Source organism: Macaca nemestrina, chromosome 7, assembly GCF_043159975.1.
Source record: "Macaca nemestrina isolate mMacNem1 chromosome 7, mMacNem.hap1, whole genome shotgun sequence".
Lineage (NCBI taxonomy): Eukaryota > Metazoa > Chordata > Mammalia > Primates > Cercopithecidae > Macaca > Macaca nemestrina.
This window is the reverse complement of record NC_092131.1, coordinates 168,888,734-168,907,152: the sequence shown is the minus strand read 5'-3', so window position 1 is coordinate 168,907,152 and position 18,419 is coordinate 168,888,734. Positions and strand designations below refer to the sequence as shown.

The window sequence follows — 18,419 nt, the reverse complement described above, 5'->3', positions numbered from 1 at the left end:
GACATTAGAAAAAACTCAAAAAAGACGTCAGTGATTGGTAGGAGCCAGCTTAAGTTCAGCAAAAATAAGTCATTTCATCTACTATACAGCACAGCACCAATAGCTAACAATGCTGTATTGTACACTTAGAATTTTCTAAAAGGATACAGCTCATGTTAAATGTTCTTACTATACAATTAAATAAGTAGTAACAATAATAAAGGGGATAGGAGGAAACGTTGGGAGATGATGGATATGTCTGTGGCCTTGGTGGTGGTGATGGTTTCACTGGTGTATACTTAGACCCAAGTCATTGAATTGCATTTATCATATATATACAGCCTTTTACATATCAGTCATGCCTCAGTAAAGTGGTTTTTAAAAAAGTTATCTTAGAGTAGTTTTATTAAAAAAGCTATCTCAGAGTAGTTTTATTTTTCTTAGTTTATTAGCTTATTGGACTGGAAGATAAGATTAGTGTTTTACATGTATATCACTAGTTCATAAGGCACTTAATAAGGTCTTTCCTAAAAGTGTTGTAAACCAAATTGAGAAATGTAAACTGAATGATATCAGAATTGTGCTTGGAAACTAATGCCCATAATTAAAGAACACTGATCATTTCTTACTAGAATGCAAATTCTGAGTGAATAGTCTTTGTTCTGTTTTCTCCTGTTTCTGCAGCACCTGTTTGCTTCACATATAGTAGGTAATTGGCAAATGTGTTTTACGAATGAATTAACTTGAAAAATATAGGTTGATTATTTTCTGTTGATTGTCATAGATTATCCATTTTCTGGTCATGTGTCAATTTATTCTCTTCTTGGTCTTGTCTGTTCAACAGTTTTATCAATGAATTAGGTAAAGTTCAAAAAGATATGCTTATCAAGTTGCAGATGTCCTAAAGCTTTCAAGAGTAGTTAATATATTGAATGGCATAATAAAAAACTATCTGGATAGTTAGAAATAATGGGGCTCATCTAAGACGATAAATTTAAATGAAAGTATATGTGAGGCCCTGCACTTAATTTCAAAAAGCCAAGAGAACCAGCAGCATTGGTACATCATGAACAAGAATTAAGGGTTTTAAATGGACAGTCAACTCAATATGAGGCAACAGGGTGCTGTGCCTATTGAGGAACTCATGTGCACTTGGGAAACATTGAGATGGACAAAGATAAATCAGAGGGGCGGTTTGCTAGGAAAATGATGGATGGTGAGGAGCCTGGGTGTGCTGCGAGAAACCACTGCGCCCATGGGAGCATGGAGCCTGGAGACACAGTAGATGGCTTTACTCAAAATACAAGAGAATTCTACTACTTACAAGAGACTTGTTATACGTAGTCCAGATGGAGAACAGTGAGACCAGTCAATAGAAAATTAGAGGGATTAATTTGAGCCCAACAAAAGGAAGGATTTTCTAACAGCTAGGATGGAATACCACACAGGAGGAAACAAGCTACCCTATTTCTAGAGGAAAACAGGGATGTCTGGATGACATTGGGTGTATCTGATACTAGCACAACCAATTTAGCCCTGGGATTGTAACATTTTATTCATCTATTTATTTACATGCTACCAAAGGCATTGCCAATGATTGAAGAACTATGAAAAACAAATTACAAAGCCTATTTTTATTACTATAAGTAAATTATTTTCAGTAGCCAGAGGCTGTGATACCTCCTAGTGGCTATGTCATCAAATCAGAAAACGTGTAGTTTATTACCAGATGTTAAATTCTTTCACATTGGATTTCTGAAAAAAAGTTCAGAAAGTATAAAGAAAATAAGTAACCAAGAAAAGACTATAGCGACCTCAATCTTTATTTCCTCTGAATTCTCCCTTTAGTCACTTCCTTCCTTTTTTTCCTTTCTGCCTCCCTGCTCCTGCCGATTTTCTCCTGGATAATCTTTGACTCCGTTGTAGTCTTCAGAGTTTTTAAAATACAGTTGGTTTAGTTTAGGCGATGGAGAAGTCAGACTGAATTAATGAAAACATATGAACAATGGGGCAGTCTATGTAACCTTCACACAGTTTGTCCAGTCATAAGAATATAAGAGTACCCTGTGGTTAGACAAAAGAGAAAACAGGGCTCTGGAATCCTGCCCAGGCTTTGTCTAGATGAGAACCATTTCTAAGGAGCACAATTAAATCAGGTGTGCCGGTAAAGGAGTTCGTTCTTAAGAAGTTACACTATGATTTCAAAACAAAACAGCAGGACCCATTTTTGTAGTACGGTGTGACTACAAATTTCGGAGCTGTTCCCATATCGCTGAAACTAATCCTGGTAGTGGTGCTGGTTGATCTAGTGATAACATATTCTCCTAAATTCACAAGGATTGTCAAGAATCTCAAGAGATTGTCAGTCCAGCCTTACTATTTTGCAGATATGAAAATTAAGGCCCACAGAGATAATGTACTTACATAAAGTTGTGGGTCTTCTCTGCAATGAATAATCCTCTATATTAATCTTCATCTTGCCTCTGTGACAATTATTTTCCATATCTGATGAAGTATTGTTAGCACTGTAAGTGGGAAGGAAGGGAGGAAGCTGGAAGTGAACTCTAGTTTTATTCATATTTTGTTATCCTGTCAGTAAATTGCAAAAGCTCTTTAACTTTCCTCACACAATTTAGTCATTCCCTTTTGAAAAACCAGACCGTTTTCAATTCACAAAGGTAAATCACAAAAAGACATAAGGACTCAGTATAAAGAACACCACCACAAAAAATCCCGACTGAGTTGGACTTGGCTCAGCTCATCCAAATATATAACATCGGAGTAGATTCTGCGTCATTGCCTAGTTTTGCAGCTTGAAAACAGGAGTTTTGTTTCTTCATTGTAGCCCTCTTCTCTCTCTCTCTCTCTCTCTCTTTTTTTTTTTTTTTTTTTTTTTTTTTTTTTTTACCATGCTGGTTCCTTATTACAAGGTCTGGATAACTAGTCTGCTTCTCTTCTCTTAGAGTCAGCAGGGCTTTGTGGCTTGGGGAGACACAGGGTTCAGCAGCCCCACATTAGTCTGTGTGGCCCTCATCTAGTGTTGGCTTTGCCTTTGTGATCTTCCCAAGGCTGTTGAAGCTGAGATTTCTGGAAAGTGGTGAGATGGATGGATGAGCCTCCTGGTCCTGTGTAAGTGGTGTTCAATTCAGTGATTATGTTCGACATAAAATGATTGCACCTTTCCAGGTGAGGCACATGGCTCCCAGAAAAAGTGCAGTGAGCAGTCTCCTTCCCATCCACCTTGTAGGAGTGCCCCGGAACCTCCTCGCCTGCAGTCTCTTCAGCGTTCCACCCAGTCAGCAGGGAGGGTGATGGAGAAGGCCTCTTTCATGGGGTGGGTTCTAGTGCCCTGAGATTGGAGAAATAGCCTCCGAAACTTATAGTAAGGTCCAGGAGAGAGGGTTTCAATCCGAAACAAGACAGTGTCCTGAAAACTTTACCTGCCTCAATCCACCTCAAAATAGTAGGGTTTTCTAGTCATCATTAGGGATGTTTCCCAAGATTAGGGAGGGCCTCAGGGAGCTCTTGCTGTGCACCAGCACTGACAGAAGGACTCTTCCTGGACCAGTCACTCTCTGCTTAATCATGACATATATGACTATATGCCAGATACATCTTAAACATTTGTATTTTAAAACATCACTTTTTGAAACAACTCTATAATCCTCAGTTCACAAAGAAGGAAACTGAATCACCAAAAAGTGGTCATTTGCCAAAGGCCACACACCTAGAAAGTGGCAGAACCAGGCAGCTTGTCTCCAGGACCAAACCCTAGCCAATGCACTTTGTCGTCCTAACATAGAGCTTGTTCTTCTCTCCTTCAAGCTTTCTTCCTATAGCCTAGCCAAACCCAGCCATTCAGCTGTCCACAAATGCCATTGACACTCCTCCACCAAAGTGTCTTTGTTCGGTCTGTGGTCCTTTGATGCCCTTGGTCCTCTCCCTTTTGTTAAAAGCCTACTCATCATCCATGGCCGAGCTCACATGCTGCCTCCTCCGTGAAGCCTACCCTTCTCCTTCCATCTGTAGTTTCTGTCTCTGTGTTTGAGGAGTTCCTTTACCATAGGATTCTCTCTGTTACCTTCATGGCAGGTGTCAGTTTGTAATTCATCTCTCTCTCTCTCTCTCTCCATCTATCCATCCTCATCATTTATCTATCTAATTTATTATCTGTTGCTCAGATCCTTCTCTGCTCTAGACTTTAAAGGAAGATACCGTGTCCATTTTTTTCTGAATATTAGACACCCAGCACCTATAACAGAGCTTGGACTGAAATATTTTCTGAGTGAATGAGGAAGTAAGTTAATAGATGTGCGTATCTCTCCTGTAGTAGCTGTCACATTCTACCTTATGTGTTGGTTCTCTTTGTGAAATGTCTCTTCCAGACTTGATTATAATCCCCATGGACTCTAAGGCTTAGATCATGGACAGTATCCTATTCATCCAAACAGTCATCCCATACCTAGTGTAATGTGCTAGTGCCTAGCACATGGAAAATGCTCATCAATGTATATTTATTCACTTGAATTTAAGGGACAGTTTCAGCCATCACACTGCCACTTATTTAAATGTTTCTGTGCTACCAACAAGTGTTTGAAAATGCATCTTTTTCCCCCTGTAGGAGCCTTGGTACCATGGCAACCACATTGGTTTGACTTGGAAGTATGTCTTAGGAGCTGAAGGCTTTTCCTTACCTGCTGCTATAACAACCATGCGCTGAGACACTTTCCAAAAAAGGCTATCATTTCCGTCTGAGCAGATTTGAGTAGGTAGAGCCCTTTGCTGTACACACTCTGACACGGTTTCCACATGGTCTGCCCACCTCTACCTGTCAGCCTGTTACTGATGAGTTATTTCGAGGTCTGTAATGATCATGTCAGAAAATCAACAGCAGACCTTCCCTTGATACTCTTACTGGCTCAGAACACTGAAGTCCAGAGCTCTAAAGCCAGCTGTGCTAAGAAGAGCAGCTGGCAAGCCATGCTTCTTACCGACAGGACCCAGCTGGCCATAAAGAATGCTGACTCCTAGTTCTTGGCTGTGATTCTGATCTTTCATGTAGGTAATCACTTTTGTGGCCCAGATACAAAGTAAACTTTTGGACATGTTATAGGTGCCCAGGTTTTCATTTTATAGCCAGGCATTTTAAGAAGATTGTCATGCCAGGATGTTGGCAGCTTTGGTGCAAGACAAGCAAGGCTGTGAGCCAGGGTACAGAAAGTCAAGTAAAGCATCCAGGTGAACCAGAAGGAAACTGGAACCAGGGCGGGGCTCAAGGCAGTCAGCTTCAAAGCAATTTTAGGCAAGCAGGGAAGACAGACATAAGGAACTGGAAATAAAGATGACTCATATCTAGAGCAGTAGCATTTAGAGATGGGTGCTTCGCCATACTGTCTACTGCCTACCTCCTAGGGAGATATAGACCCAAGAATGGAAATATCACAAAGCAGGGATTTTAGTCTGTTTTGTCCCTTACTTGATCCTCCGCTCCAAGAACAAGTTTCTGGCACGAAGAAGATGCTCAGTAAACATTTGGTGACTGAATGAATGGGCACAAGACAAATCATTATTTTTATTTCATATTTATTTTGTAACATATTTAGCAAAAGCATTCACATACAATCTCATGTAAACCTTGTAACAGCTCTTTGAGAGAGAGCCTATTGCCCTGTTTTATGAATGAGAGAACAGGTAAGGAGGAAAAGTGGCTGAGAAACAGGGGGTTGCTCAGCTGGAAACTGGCATCGCAGGGCTTCAGCCTCAAATCTGGAGCTCCTGCTGCTGCTATTTGGAGCAGGTAGAAGGGAAAGCCTTCAGCTCCAAAGCATACTTCCAAGACAAACCAATGCGGTTGCCATGGTATCAAGGCTCCTGCAGGAGGGAAAAAGATGCATTTTCAAACACTTGTTAGTAGCACAGAAACATTTAAATAAGTGGCGGTGTGATGGCTGAAAGTGTCATGAGACCCCTTAAATTCAAGTGAACAAACATACATTGATAAGCACTTTCCATGTGCTAGGCACCAGCACGTGATACTAGGTATGGATGAATGTTTAGAGAAATAAGATTCTGTCCATGATCTAAGCTTTATTGTCCATGGGGTTTATAATCAAGTCGGGCAGTAGACATTTTACTAGTCTACTCTCAGCAGACAAGACAGCAGAGAAAAGTTGGAGCTAGGGATAGACAGACACCTAGTGGGAGGATCATATTCATTTTCTGGGAACCAATGACTGATTCTCCAGCTGGGGCAGCACAAGGCTGGAGATTCAGCAACTCCTGATGTCTTGCTGGCTACAACAAGCACATCCTGTATCCTAGATAGCTGCCTACAAGTCCAAGTCCAGGGCCTGCTGTCAGATGGGAGTTCGCAGAGGACGGTGGGCTAAGGCAGCATTGATGGCTGGTTCTGCTGGAACCCTTATGAGCACCAGCCAACTTGTTTATCTGGCATTTCAGCCAAGACACTGAGGCCTGGAAGGCCTCAGCCAAAGGTTATTCACTCCAGCCAAGTAGACATACTGCTTTGCCAATAATAGCTGCCACTTGTTGATGCCCTGTGTGCTAGGCATTGTGCTGACAACATGAATTATTCTGTTTAGTCTTCACAGCACTGCTGTGAAGCAGACAGGATTGCTATTCCCAATTTATAAATGAAGAAACAGGTTTTGATATTGTCACTGCCTGGCTCATAAAGCATTTTTCTTTTCTTTTCTTGAGACAGGGCCTTGCTCTGTTCCCCAGGCTGGAGTGCAATGGCATGATCTCAGCTCACTGCAACCTCCACCCTCCACCTCCCAGGTTCAAGCAATTCTCCTGCCTCAGCCTCCCGAGTAGCTGGGACTCAAGGTGCACTCCGCCATGCCCAGCTAATTTTTTGTATTTTAGTAGAGACGGGGTTTCACCATGTTGCCCAGGCTGGTCTCGAACTCCTGAACTCAGGCAATCCACCTGCCTTGGCCTCCCAAAGTGCCAGCATTACAGGCATAAGCCATCATGCCCTGGCCATAAAGCTTTGACCCTTTAGGGTTTCACTGAAGTTTCAGCTCCTCACCAACCTTCCTGACTGCTTCAGTGTGTGTCAAATTTTGCCTTCTCCAAAGTCATAAGAATTGTAATATGGTGCCCAACAATAGCTAGCCTGGTAGCTAGCCTGGCAGTGCTGAGTGTCTTGGTGTTTAGATTGGCAGCCAATCTAGATTATGCATCCTTTGCAGGCAGGGACACCATCTCATACTTCCCACGTGTCTCTTGCCCATTTCTCCTATCGGTGAATTTGTTGACTGATCAATTCACTTTGAATTAGGTTTTCCGGAATGGTGGATTCATGCTGATCAAGTCTTCTCCTTCCTGTTCTCTCTTGAATTTACCAACAAGCATCTGTGAATGGCTGACCCTGACCAGGGAATCCTAGTTCATCAACTTCTATTTTAGGAATATATCTCCGTGTGGTGTTACAGCCCTTGCTTCCTTCCTCTTCCCTTTTCTACCATCTCTATATAAATGCCAGAAAAGATCCAGATGATGTGATGTATTTATTCCTAATTCACCTACCAGATGACAGACTTTCCACAAGTTACATAGCTTATTTAAATCATACTTCTGTATCTGTAAAATGGGCTAATGCCTATTTCATAAAACTGTTACAAGGTCTAAATGAAATTACGTATGCAAAGGGTCTGGCACAGTAGGTGATCAACCTATGTTTAGAAAAAAATAACTTGTTATTGGAAGACACCACAGAGTGGAACCTCAATATATATTTCTAGACATTTTTCTGATATTGATACAATAGCTACCTCATATTTTGGAGGTTTTTAAAATTAATTGTTTGTTTTGTCCAGGGTACATTTCCAGGAGGTAACTTGATTTTTATGTTCTGATGTGTTTTAAATTGTATGTAATCTTAGTGAAAGGCATCACAATGCTTTGTTCTGCTGCAGACCTACAATAATTAAATTGGATGCCCTCAAAAAGCTCCAAAATGATTAAATTGAGGGCTATTGGAAGTAGCATGTATGAATGAGAAAAAGGCAGTTATTTTATAAAAGTATAAGACAGATAAAATGAAAGGTAAATGCATTTTTTTTAAAGTATGTTGTGGTAGGAATAGAGAAAAAGAGGCCAGGAACTACAAAGAGTAATTGAAATATACAGATAATTAAGAAAAAGAAATCTTATTTTAGGTGATAGTTTAAAATCCCTTCCTCACAATGCCTTTAATCAGAGATGCTGTCAGAAAACAAAATTGGCTGGTTTTAATTTGGCATATTTTTATTTTCCCTGTTAAATCTCTAACAAAGCATCTAAAAAGCAGTGAATTGCTAAAAAAGATAGGCAATTAAGAGGGAGGAAGATGAATAACAAAAATATTTTTTTAAAGAAAAAAAAAGCCAACTTTAGACTCTCCATCCTCAGTATCTGAATAATGGAGTATCAACTGTGCCTGCCTCCTCAGGGTGACTGAGATGCAACAGGCTCTAAGCTCATCTCTCATTTAGCCAGTAGCCTCCATAGTATCCTTGTCTCCTTGCTCTCTGTGTCTCTAGCTTTTTTCTTGTACGAGTATATATATATATGTGTGTGTATATGTGTGTGCATATATATCTCCACCCCTACCCACACACACCCACACACATAGATGTATACGTCAGCCAGATCTCATTTTTCCTCAATTATGGTCAGTGCCAACTATGCCTTCTTTGCTTTGAACAGTCCATAGCAAAGGGAAGTGAAAAATATGCAGAGCTTAATGGTACCAAGAAAATTTCCTCAGCACACCCGATCACACTTGCCCCTTTGGGACAGTTTGAAGTTGTATCTGGAAGCCTGAATTTAATCTCACTGGGGTTTTAAAAAAAATGACAACACATTTGTGCTCTGAATGGTAATGAAATGGTAATGTTATAATTGAGAGCAGATGAATTACATTGCACTAAACATTCAACGAACAGAAATGTAATTGTGAGAGCATGTGTTTGGAGCATTCTGGAAGTCTTCTGGAGCCCCCCAGGACACTCAGCAGCTGTATTCAGCTGCTCCATAGCTGTGGCTCTGGCTAGGCTTTACCCAGGGTAACTCAGAGCTTGCAAATTGGTGCTCCTTGCTTCTAAATTTAAAAGTGCTGTTATTTACTTTAAAGAACTGTCTTGAATATTTATTATAATCACTGCATTATTAATAGTATAGCTATTTTTAAATTCAAGCAAGTGATATTTTATTAAACATACATTGAAAGCAAATAGTGTCTAGTGGAGAGTATCCAGCCTTTGAGACCCGATAGAGTTCAGTTTGAGTCCCGAGTTTTTAAATTATTGCTCTATAATTAAGGATAAATTGCAAAATTTCTCTGAGTGTCAGTTTCTTTCTCTGTAAAATTCAGAGGTGAAGCCGACTGAGCTGCTGAGTTGGGTGGGGACTTGGAGAACTTTTCTGTCTAGCTAAAGGATTGTAAATGGACGAATCAGTGCTCTGTGTCTAGCTAAAAGTTTGTAAATGCACCAATCAGCACTCTGTAAAAACGGACCAATCAGTAATCTGTAAAATGGACCAATCAGCGCTCTGTAAAATGGACCAATCAGTGCTCTGTAAAATGGACCAATCAGCAGTATGTGGGTGGGCCCAAATAAGGGAATAAAAGCAGACCACCCGCGTTAGCAGCGGCAACGTTTCCAGTTTGTGGAGCTGTTGGCGTGTCTTTTGCTGCTGCTCGCTGTTTGGCTGCGCATTAGAAAATGTTGCTGTTAATTCATTGCGTCTGCATTACGTTTACTACTTTTATGAGCTGTAGTACTCTTCGCGAGCATCTGCGGCTTCACTGGTGAAGTCAGGGAGACCACAAACCCACCCCGCGGAGCAAACGACTCAGGACTTGCCACCTTTGAGAGCGGTAACACTCACTGCCAAGGTCTGCAGCTTTACTTCTGAAGTCAGTGAGACCATGAACTCCCCGGAAGGAAAAACTCTGGACAGATCTGAACATCGGAAGGAACAAACTCCAAACACACCAGCTTTAAGAGCTGTAACACTCACTGCGAGGGTGCGTGGCTTCATTCCTGTAGTCAGATCAAGAACCCACATGCAGGAACCGATTCCCAACACAAAATGAGAGTGGTAATATCTAGGTTAACGATTTGCCGTAAGTTTTTAAGTGAAATAATACAAAGCGCTTAGAACACTGAGGCGTGGTAAGCGCTCAGAAATAGCAATTATTGCTATTGCTGTTAAGTCCCCAGTGATCTGTGTACGGAGGAGATGATTCTTTAGATGGCAAAATAGCGAGCCTAGTTGTCTGGAATCAGTGGATTGAAAGCGGGGGAGAGATGGGGAAGAAAATTGTCACTTCCTTTAAAGATCCGTAAAGCTTCTAAAAGAAGGGAAATCCAGATAAAATAGAGAAGCTGAGTCTGGATAAAGCCAGATAGAAAAATATTTTGAGGTTTGGAACTCAAACGTGGGCGTTGTATTATGAACCTTTCTTAAAATTCATTGCACTGGGATTGACAGTGATAGAGATCGCTGTCTACAGGTAGGGGCGATCAGAGCAAACTCAGAAGGCAAACATTTCTTATTGAAGTGTAATTTTTACGCAGTAAAAGGCGCAGATCTCAAATCTACACTTTGCTGAATTTTGATAATTGCGTACATCACTGTGTAACCACCAGTGAGATTAAGATATAGAATATTTCTGGCTGGGCAGGTGGCTCATGCTTGTAATCCCAGAACTTTGGGAGGCTTAGGTGGGTAGATCACGAGGTCAGGAGATCTAAACCATCCTGGCTAACATGGTGAAACCCTGTTTCTACTAAAAATACAAAAAATTAGCCGGGCCTACGTAGTGGCGGGTGCCTGTTGTCCTGGCTACTCAGAGGCTAAGGCAGGAGAATGGCTTGAACCCGGGAGGCAGCGCTTGCAGTGAGCTGAGATCGGGCCACTGCACTCTAGCCTGGGCGACAGAGAGAGACTCCATCTCAAAAAAAAAAAAACAAACAACATTTCTGTAAACCCAAGTTTCTTGTCCCCTTTCATGCAACGTTCTCCTCCCTGCCCCAGAGACAACCGCATTCTAATTTCTAGGACCAAAGTTTTATTTGATCTGGCATTTCATATAGATGAATTAATATCATATATACTTGTTTGTGTCTGGTTTATTTGATTCAGCCTAATGATTTTAAGATCATTCGTGATATTGAGTATATCAGTAGTTCCTTTTTATTGTTGAGTAATATTCCTTTGTATGAATATCCAACAACTTGCTTATCCGTTCCTCTCCGATGGACATTTGGATTTCCTGTTTATTACTGTCATGACTAAGGCTCCTCCAGACATTCAGGAATAAGTCCTTGTGGACATGTGTTTCATTTCTCATGGGATAATTTTCAAATTTATCTCAAATTGAGGCAAGAGAACAGGGCTATGTATACACAGTTTGACTAGTCATTGGATGAGGGCTACCCCCTGGGTGAGGCAGATCCGTTTTGCTGAGGGAAGTGTTTGGAGAGTCACAGCTGTGACCATAACAGCCAGCACTTGCAGCTGTGGGAATGGGGTCTTGGTCTGAAGGGGGAACCTGGGTAGTACTCCACAACATCCCCTTCATCTGTCGAAGGTCATGTTTTTCCCTGTGTTCTCTTCTAGAAGTTTTATGGTTCAAACTTTCACATCCATGTCTGTCAGTCGTTTCACATTTATTTTCGCATATGGAATGGGTTCGGTGTTGAAGTGGTTTTGTTTTTACATACAGATATCCAATTGTTCTAGCACCAGTGGCTGAAAATTTTTCCTATCATTATTGAATTCCTTGGTGCCTTTATTGAAAATCAATTGACCACATATGTGTGGGCCTGTTTTTGGACCCTCTGTTCTGTTTCATTGATCTAATTATCTGTCCTTACAGGAGGCAATGTTCTGAAGGAAATCTGGTAGAAACAATGTAACCCTTTGTGTTCTGGAAGGTAATTTAGTACCTTAGGGAGGCAAGGCAAGCAGCATATAGCACCATTTAGGCAGATGTAGACAATGGGCCCTAAGAAGTTAATACCTAAAGGTAATTGGGTATTATAGGCTCTGAATTGGCTAGGCTATGCCATGTTTATAAACCAACCCTGAAATCTCAGTGTCTTAACCCAGTAAAAGTTTGTTGCTTGCTCACGTCACATGAGTTGGGTGGCTCTTCTGGGCAGCTCTTGCTAAACAATGACGCAGACACCCTGGCTGCTTCCATTTGATATCTGTGCCATCTGGAACTTGTGCCTTCTGAGACCACATGGATGGGGAAGAGGACACTGAAGGATGTTTTAAGTGTCTGGCTTAGATATTCTCACATTACGTCCACTCATATCTAACCATCCAGTACTCACATGACTCAACCTAACAGCAAGGAAGGCTGGGAAATGTAGTCTTTGATAAACATGAGCATTCTCCACAGGTGGGATTGGAGCGAGTCTGTCTGATAACTTTTGTATGCGAGGCATTATAGCAGAAGTGTTAAACGCATGAGCTCCAATTTTTGTGTTTTTTTGTAGAGATGGGGTCTCACCATATGGCCCAGGATGGTCTTGAACTGGACTCAAGTGATCCTCCTGCCTTGGCCTCCCAAAGTGCTAGGATTACAGGTGCAAGCCACTGTGCCTGGCCTGCTGTAAGAATTTAAAGAATATAGTATATATATGGCCCTTAGCATAATGCTTGGCATAGAATAGCATTTAATAAATAGTAGTTATTATTACACCTACACAAGCCCATGGGCATTACTTGGAATTCGGATGTGGGGGAGCCAGTCCAGCCCACCTTCTTTGCATTGTATTCAGCGCTTTCTTCCACAGATCTTGGGGACTCGATGGGACCAGAACATCCGAACTGAAACAGCTCCATGTCCCCTCTGCCTGTCCCAGCCTCTTATCATTTTAAACTTAACAGTGTTGCTTCCTGGGAGAAGTGTTGTCAAGTGGTCAGAGGCTGTACACAGCACAAACTTTAAAGGGTTCCTCATCCCAGACATCTGGTGTTGTAGGTATTTTGAGGCTTCCTCTTCATCTGTGATGAGGCTAATGTGGTTGGTAATAAGTTGTTTGCAATGACAGCCAACGAAACCCAAGTTGTTTAAATAAGCGAATAAGGAGAGGGGATCTAGTGTTTGTTTATGGAATAACCAGAAAAGTGTTTGTGCCTGAGTGTTTGTTTCACTCATCAGAAGTTATTAGGACAGAAAGCAGACGGAAAATATGTTTTAAGGCCATGTGCAGTGGCTCACGGCTGTAATCCCAACATTTTGGGAGGTCAAGGCAGGAGGCTTGCTTGAGGCCAGGAATTCAAGACCAGCCTGGGCAATATAGCAAGAACTCCATCTCTGCCAAAAAATTAAAAGATTAGCCAGGCATAGTGGTGTATGCCTGTAGTCCTGGCTACTCAGGAGGTTAAGGAGGAGGATTGCTTAAGCCCGGAAGTTCAAAGTTAATGTGAGCTATGATTGTGCTACTGCTCTCCAGCCTGGACAATAAAGTGAGACCTCATCTTAAAAAAAAAAAGTAGGCATTTCTGAAGATGGCCGAATAGGAACAGCTCCAGTCTCCAACTCCCAGCGCGAGCAACACAGAAGACCGGTGATTTCTGCATTTTCAACTGAGGTACTGGGTTCATCTCGCTGGGGAGTGTCGGACGATCGGTGCTGGTCAGCTGCTGCAGCCCGACCAGCGAGAGCTGAAGCAGGGCGAGGCATTGCCTCACCTGGGAAGCGCAAGGGGGAAGGGAATCCCTTTTCCTAGCCAGGAGAACTGAGACACACAACACCTGGAAAATGGGGTAACTCCCACCCCAATACTGCGCTTTAAGCAAACAGGCACACCAGGAGATCATATCCCACACCTGGCCGGGAGGGTCCCGCACCCACGGAGCCTCCCTCATTGCTAGCACAGCAGTCTGTGATCTACCGGCAAGGCAGCAGCGAGGCTGGGGGAGGGGCGCCCGCTATTGCTGAGGCTTAAGTAGGTAAACAAAGCTGCTGGGAAGCTCGAACTGGGTGGAGCTCACAGCAGCTCAAGGAAACCTGCCTGTCTCTGTAGACTACCTCTGGGGACAGGGCAATAACAAACGCAGCCGAAACCTCTGCAGACGCAAATGACTCTGTCTGACAGCTTTGAAGAGAGCAGTGAATCTCCCAACACGGAGGTTGAGATCTGAGAAGGGACAGACTCCCTGCTCAAGTGGGTCCCTGACCCCTGAGTAGCCTAACTGGGAGACATCCCCCACTAGGGGCAGTCTGACACCCCACACCTCACAGGGTGGAGTACACCCCTGAGAGGAAGCTTCCAAAGCAAGAATCAGACAGGTACGCTCGCTGTTCAGAAATATTCTATCTTCTGCAGCCTCTGCTGCTGATACCCAGGCAAACAGGGTCTGGAGTGGACCTCAAGCAATCTCCAACAGACCTACAGCTGAGGGTCCTGACTGTTAGAAGGAAAACTATCAAACAGGAAGGACACCTACACCAAAACCCCATCAGTACATCACCATCATCAAAGACCAGAGGCAGATAAAACCACAAAGATGGGGAAAAAGCAGGGCAGAAAAGCTGGAAATTCAAAAAATAAGAGCGCATCTCCCCCGGCAAAGGAGCGCAGCTCATCGCCAGCAACAGATCAAAGCTGGACGGAGAATGACTTTGACGAGATGAGAGAAGAAGGCTTCAGTCCATCAAACTTCTCAGAGCTAAAGGAGGAATTACGTACCCAGCACAAAGAAACTAAAAATCTTGAAAAAAAAGTGGGAGAATTGATGGCTAGAGTAATTAATGCAGAGAAGGTCATAAACGAAATGAAAGAGATGAAAACCATGATACAAGAAATACGTGACAAATGCACAAGCTTCAGTAACCGACTCGATCAACTGGAAGAAAGAGTATCTGCGATTGAGGATCAAATGAAACGAGAAGAGAAACCAAAAGAAAAAAGAAGAAAAAGAAATGAACAAAGCCTGCAAGAAGTATGGGATTATGTAAAAAGACCAAATCTACGTCTGATTGGGGTGCCTGAAAGTGAGGGGGAAAATGGAACCAAGTTGGAAAACACTCTTCAGGATATCATCCAGGAGAACTTCCCCAACCTAGTAGGGCAGGCCAACATTCAAATCCAGGAAATACAGAGAACGCCACAAAGATACTCCTCGAGAAGAACAACTCCAAGACACATAATTGCCAGATTCACCAAAGTTGAAATGAAGGAAAAAATCTTAAGGGCAGCCAGAGAGAAAGGTTGGGTTACCCACAAAGGGAAGCCCATCAGACTAACAGCAGATCTCTCGGCAGAAACTCTACAAGCCAGAAGAGAGTGGGGGCCAATATTCAACATTCTTAAAGAAAAGAATTTTAAACCCAGAATTTCATATCCAGCCAAACTAAGTTTCATAAGTGAAGGAGAAATAAAATCCTTTACAGATAAGCAAATGCTTAGAGATTTTGTCACCACTAGGCCTGCCTTACAAGAGACCCTGAAGGAAGCACTCAACATGGAAAGGACCTTACTTTTGGTTTATCACATCTGTGCTGTTCACTCATGATTCTGGTCTTAGGATGTATGGCCAAGCCTTCATCATCTCGTAAGGATCAGTAATCTCCTAAATCGTTTCCAATTTCCAGTCTTCTGTCTTCTATCTTTAGTCTATTAGATCAATCTTCCTAAACCTCTACTTTGACAGTGTTCCCTGTTAACAGATCCACATAGGCTTCCTACTGCCAAGATGAAGGAGTCCAGGTTCCTCAGCTTGCTGTCATCTGGTCCGCCAGTGTTTCCAACGCCTTCCTATTCATCTTAGAACACTGGAGAGAAAAGTGCTCTTAGAAATGCCCAAGACCCATATGTTATAAAGAGGCAGATCCAGAGCAGTGAGGTGATTTGCTCAAGGTGACACCAGGAATTAGCAGCTGAAACCCTGGAAAGGAAGTGCTATGAGGTCAGGGATTTTTATTTTGCTTACTGCTGTGTCACCACCGCCCCAAACAGCAGTTGCTCAATAAACATGTATTAATTCATGAACCTTGAGCATCTCAGTTCAGCCTTTTTTTTTTTCTTTTTTTTTTTTTTTGAGAGGGAGTCTCGCTCTGTCACCCAGGCTGGAGTGCAGTGGCCGGATCTCAGCTCACTGCAAGCTCCGCCTCCCGGGTTTATGCCATTCTCCTGCCTCAGCCTCCCGAGTAGCTGGGACTACAGGCGCCCGCCACCTCGCCCGGCTAGGTTTTTTTTTGTATTTTTTTTAGTAGAGACGGGGTTTCACCATGTTAGCCAGGATAGTCTCGATCTCCTGACTTCGTGATCCGCCCGTCTCGGCCTCCCAAAGTGCTAGGATTACAGGCTTGAGCCACCGCGCCCGGCCCAGTTCAGCCTTCTTTCCATCTCCCTGCTGTCCTCCACTATCCTCTGCTGTCCCAGCCTAATGGGTCAGCATTCTGTCCTCCAGGTGTTTCTTCATAGCCTTCTTCCTACCCTGACCACTCCTCTCAGTTTAATTTTTCCTTCAGGGCTCAGTTCAGTCCTACCACTCCTTGAAATCATTCCTGACAGCCCCAAATCTCAGCTTCCTCTCCTTTCATTGGCCTTTTGTCGTTCTGCAATATGCATGGCTGACTTGCCCTACGCTGCCTTGTATTGATATTGTACTCCAGGAGCACAGTCTGTTGGTCACCCACTTCAGCCTCCTTTGTCCTGCAGGAGCTCTGTTCATTAGTATGAGCGCGACAGTGCTATGGAGTGTGATGTTGATTTTCATTCAGACTCGCCCCATCTTCTTTTCAATCCTGTAAGTCTTTATTATTTCACTTAGTTATATGCTTCCATCTCCTGTTTTGAGTGCAGGGGCAGTGGTAGGTACAACAGTTATTTCCAGAGCCCATGTAGCATAGTGTAGCACAGGAATCAAGGGAGTTCAGAAGAGGGGTGTCAAAATTAGACTAGAATTTTAGTACTTTTAAAAGATGAAAATTGGCCAAAGAAAGGCCAAAGAGGGCACTGCAGGCAGATGTAACCTAGAATGATGGTGTTTTGAGGAACTACGAGAAGCTTGGTGGGGCTGGAAGGAGAACTGGATATGGGGAAGTAAAGGAAAATGAAGCAAAGTGTGTAGGCAGCAGCCAGATCATAAGGGACTCATCTGCTGAATTTAGGTGTTAAAACTTGATTGTGCTTTAGTATAGTTACCAATATAAATATCCACAGGAACTGCTAATTTTAAAAGTGGATTTTTTTTTTTTTTTTTTTTTTTTTTTGAGACAGAGTCTCGCTTTTTTGCCTAGGCTGGAGTGCAGTGGCACAGTCTTGGCTCACTGCAACCTCCACCTCTAGGGTTCAAGCAATTCTCCTGTCTCAGCCTCTCGAGTAGCTGGGACTACAGGCGTGCACCACCACACCTGTATAATTTTCATATTTTTAGTAGAGATGGGGGTTTCACCATATTGGTCAGGCTGGTCTCAAACTCCTGACCTTAGGTGATCCACCTGCCTTGGCCTCCCGAAGTGCTGGGATTACAGACATGAGCCACCATGCCCACCCCCAAAAATGACATTTTACACTTTAAATATTGCACAAAATAATGAAGTAGATCTATGTACATTCATATGACATAATATTCAATATGAATTACATAAAATGCATTTGTGTAAAATGTTATGTATGACATATCTGTTAATATAACACATATATATGCATAGAAAAATTCTGTGGTACTGTTAATAGTAGGAGCCCTGGGGGTATGGGTGAGTGAACAACTTACATTTCATGAAAATGATACTTATATTTTAATGACAAGTCATTTCATACCCTTTGGTAATATTTGAAATTTTAAACATGTAGCTGTATTACCATGACTAAAAAAAATTTTTTTTCAGTTAATAAATGAACAAATTTTCATACCTAGAGTGACTTAGCACCTCTGACAGATTTGAAATAAGAAAACAATGTAATCATATTTCAAAAAGACCATTAGGCCATAGTGAAGAAACAAAGATGGAAGAAGCGCCTTATGGGGGCAGGGAGGTTAGGTGATTGTTGGAGACTGTTACAGGGATCCCAGACAGAAGTGATGGGGGGGGGGGGTGGGTAACAGTGAAGATCAAGACCAGGAGGGGATCGAAAAGTGAATGATGAGCACGTCAGAGCGCCAGGATATGCATGTGAGAGAGGAGTGAGGAGGCTGGGCGCGGTGGCTCATGCCTGTAATCCCAGCAGTCTGGGAGGCCAAGGCGGGTGGATCACGAGGTCAGGAGATCGAGACCATCCTGGCTAACATGGTGAAACCCCGTCTCTACTAAAAATACAAAAAATTAGCCAGGCGTGGTGGCGGGCACCTGTAGTCCCAGCTGCTCAGGAGGTTGAGGCAGGAGAATGGCGTGAACCCAGGAGGTGGAGCTTGCAGTGAGCTGAGATTGCACACTGCGCTCCAGCTGGGCAACAGAG

The 18,419-nt window shown here is 42.8% G+C and overlaps 1 protein-coding gene across 26 annotated transcripts in view; it reads left to right on the top strand.

Moving 5' to 3' along the window:
• LOC105463656 (ryanodine receptor 3) overlaps window positions 1-18,419 on the top strand; it is a 561,838-nt gene that overhangs the window by 55,439 nt on the left and 487,980 nt on the right. For 5 of the 26 annotated variants that reach the window (XM_071067145.1, XM_071067147.1, XM_071067148.1 and 2 more), the window contains exon 1: window positions 9,052-10,018. The exons of 3 other annotated variants lie outside the window; for them this stretch is intronic. In XM_071067145.1, the coding sequence (XP_070923246.1) occupies window positions 9,920-10,018 (99 nt within the window). In that variant the 5' untranslated portion in view covers window positions 9,052-9,919. Of the gene's footprint in view, window positions 1-7,566; window positions 10,019-18,419 lie in introns of those variants that run through there. 18 more of the 26 variants (XM_071067160.1, XM_071067155.1, XM_071067162.1 and 15 more) reach the window with 8 other exon arrangements.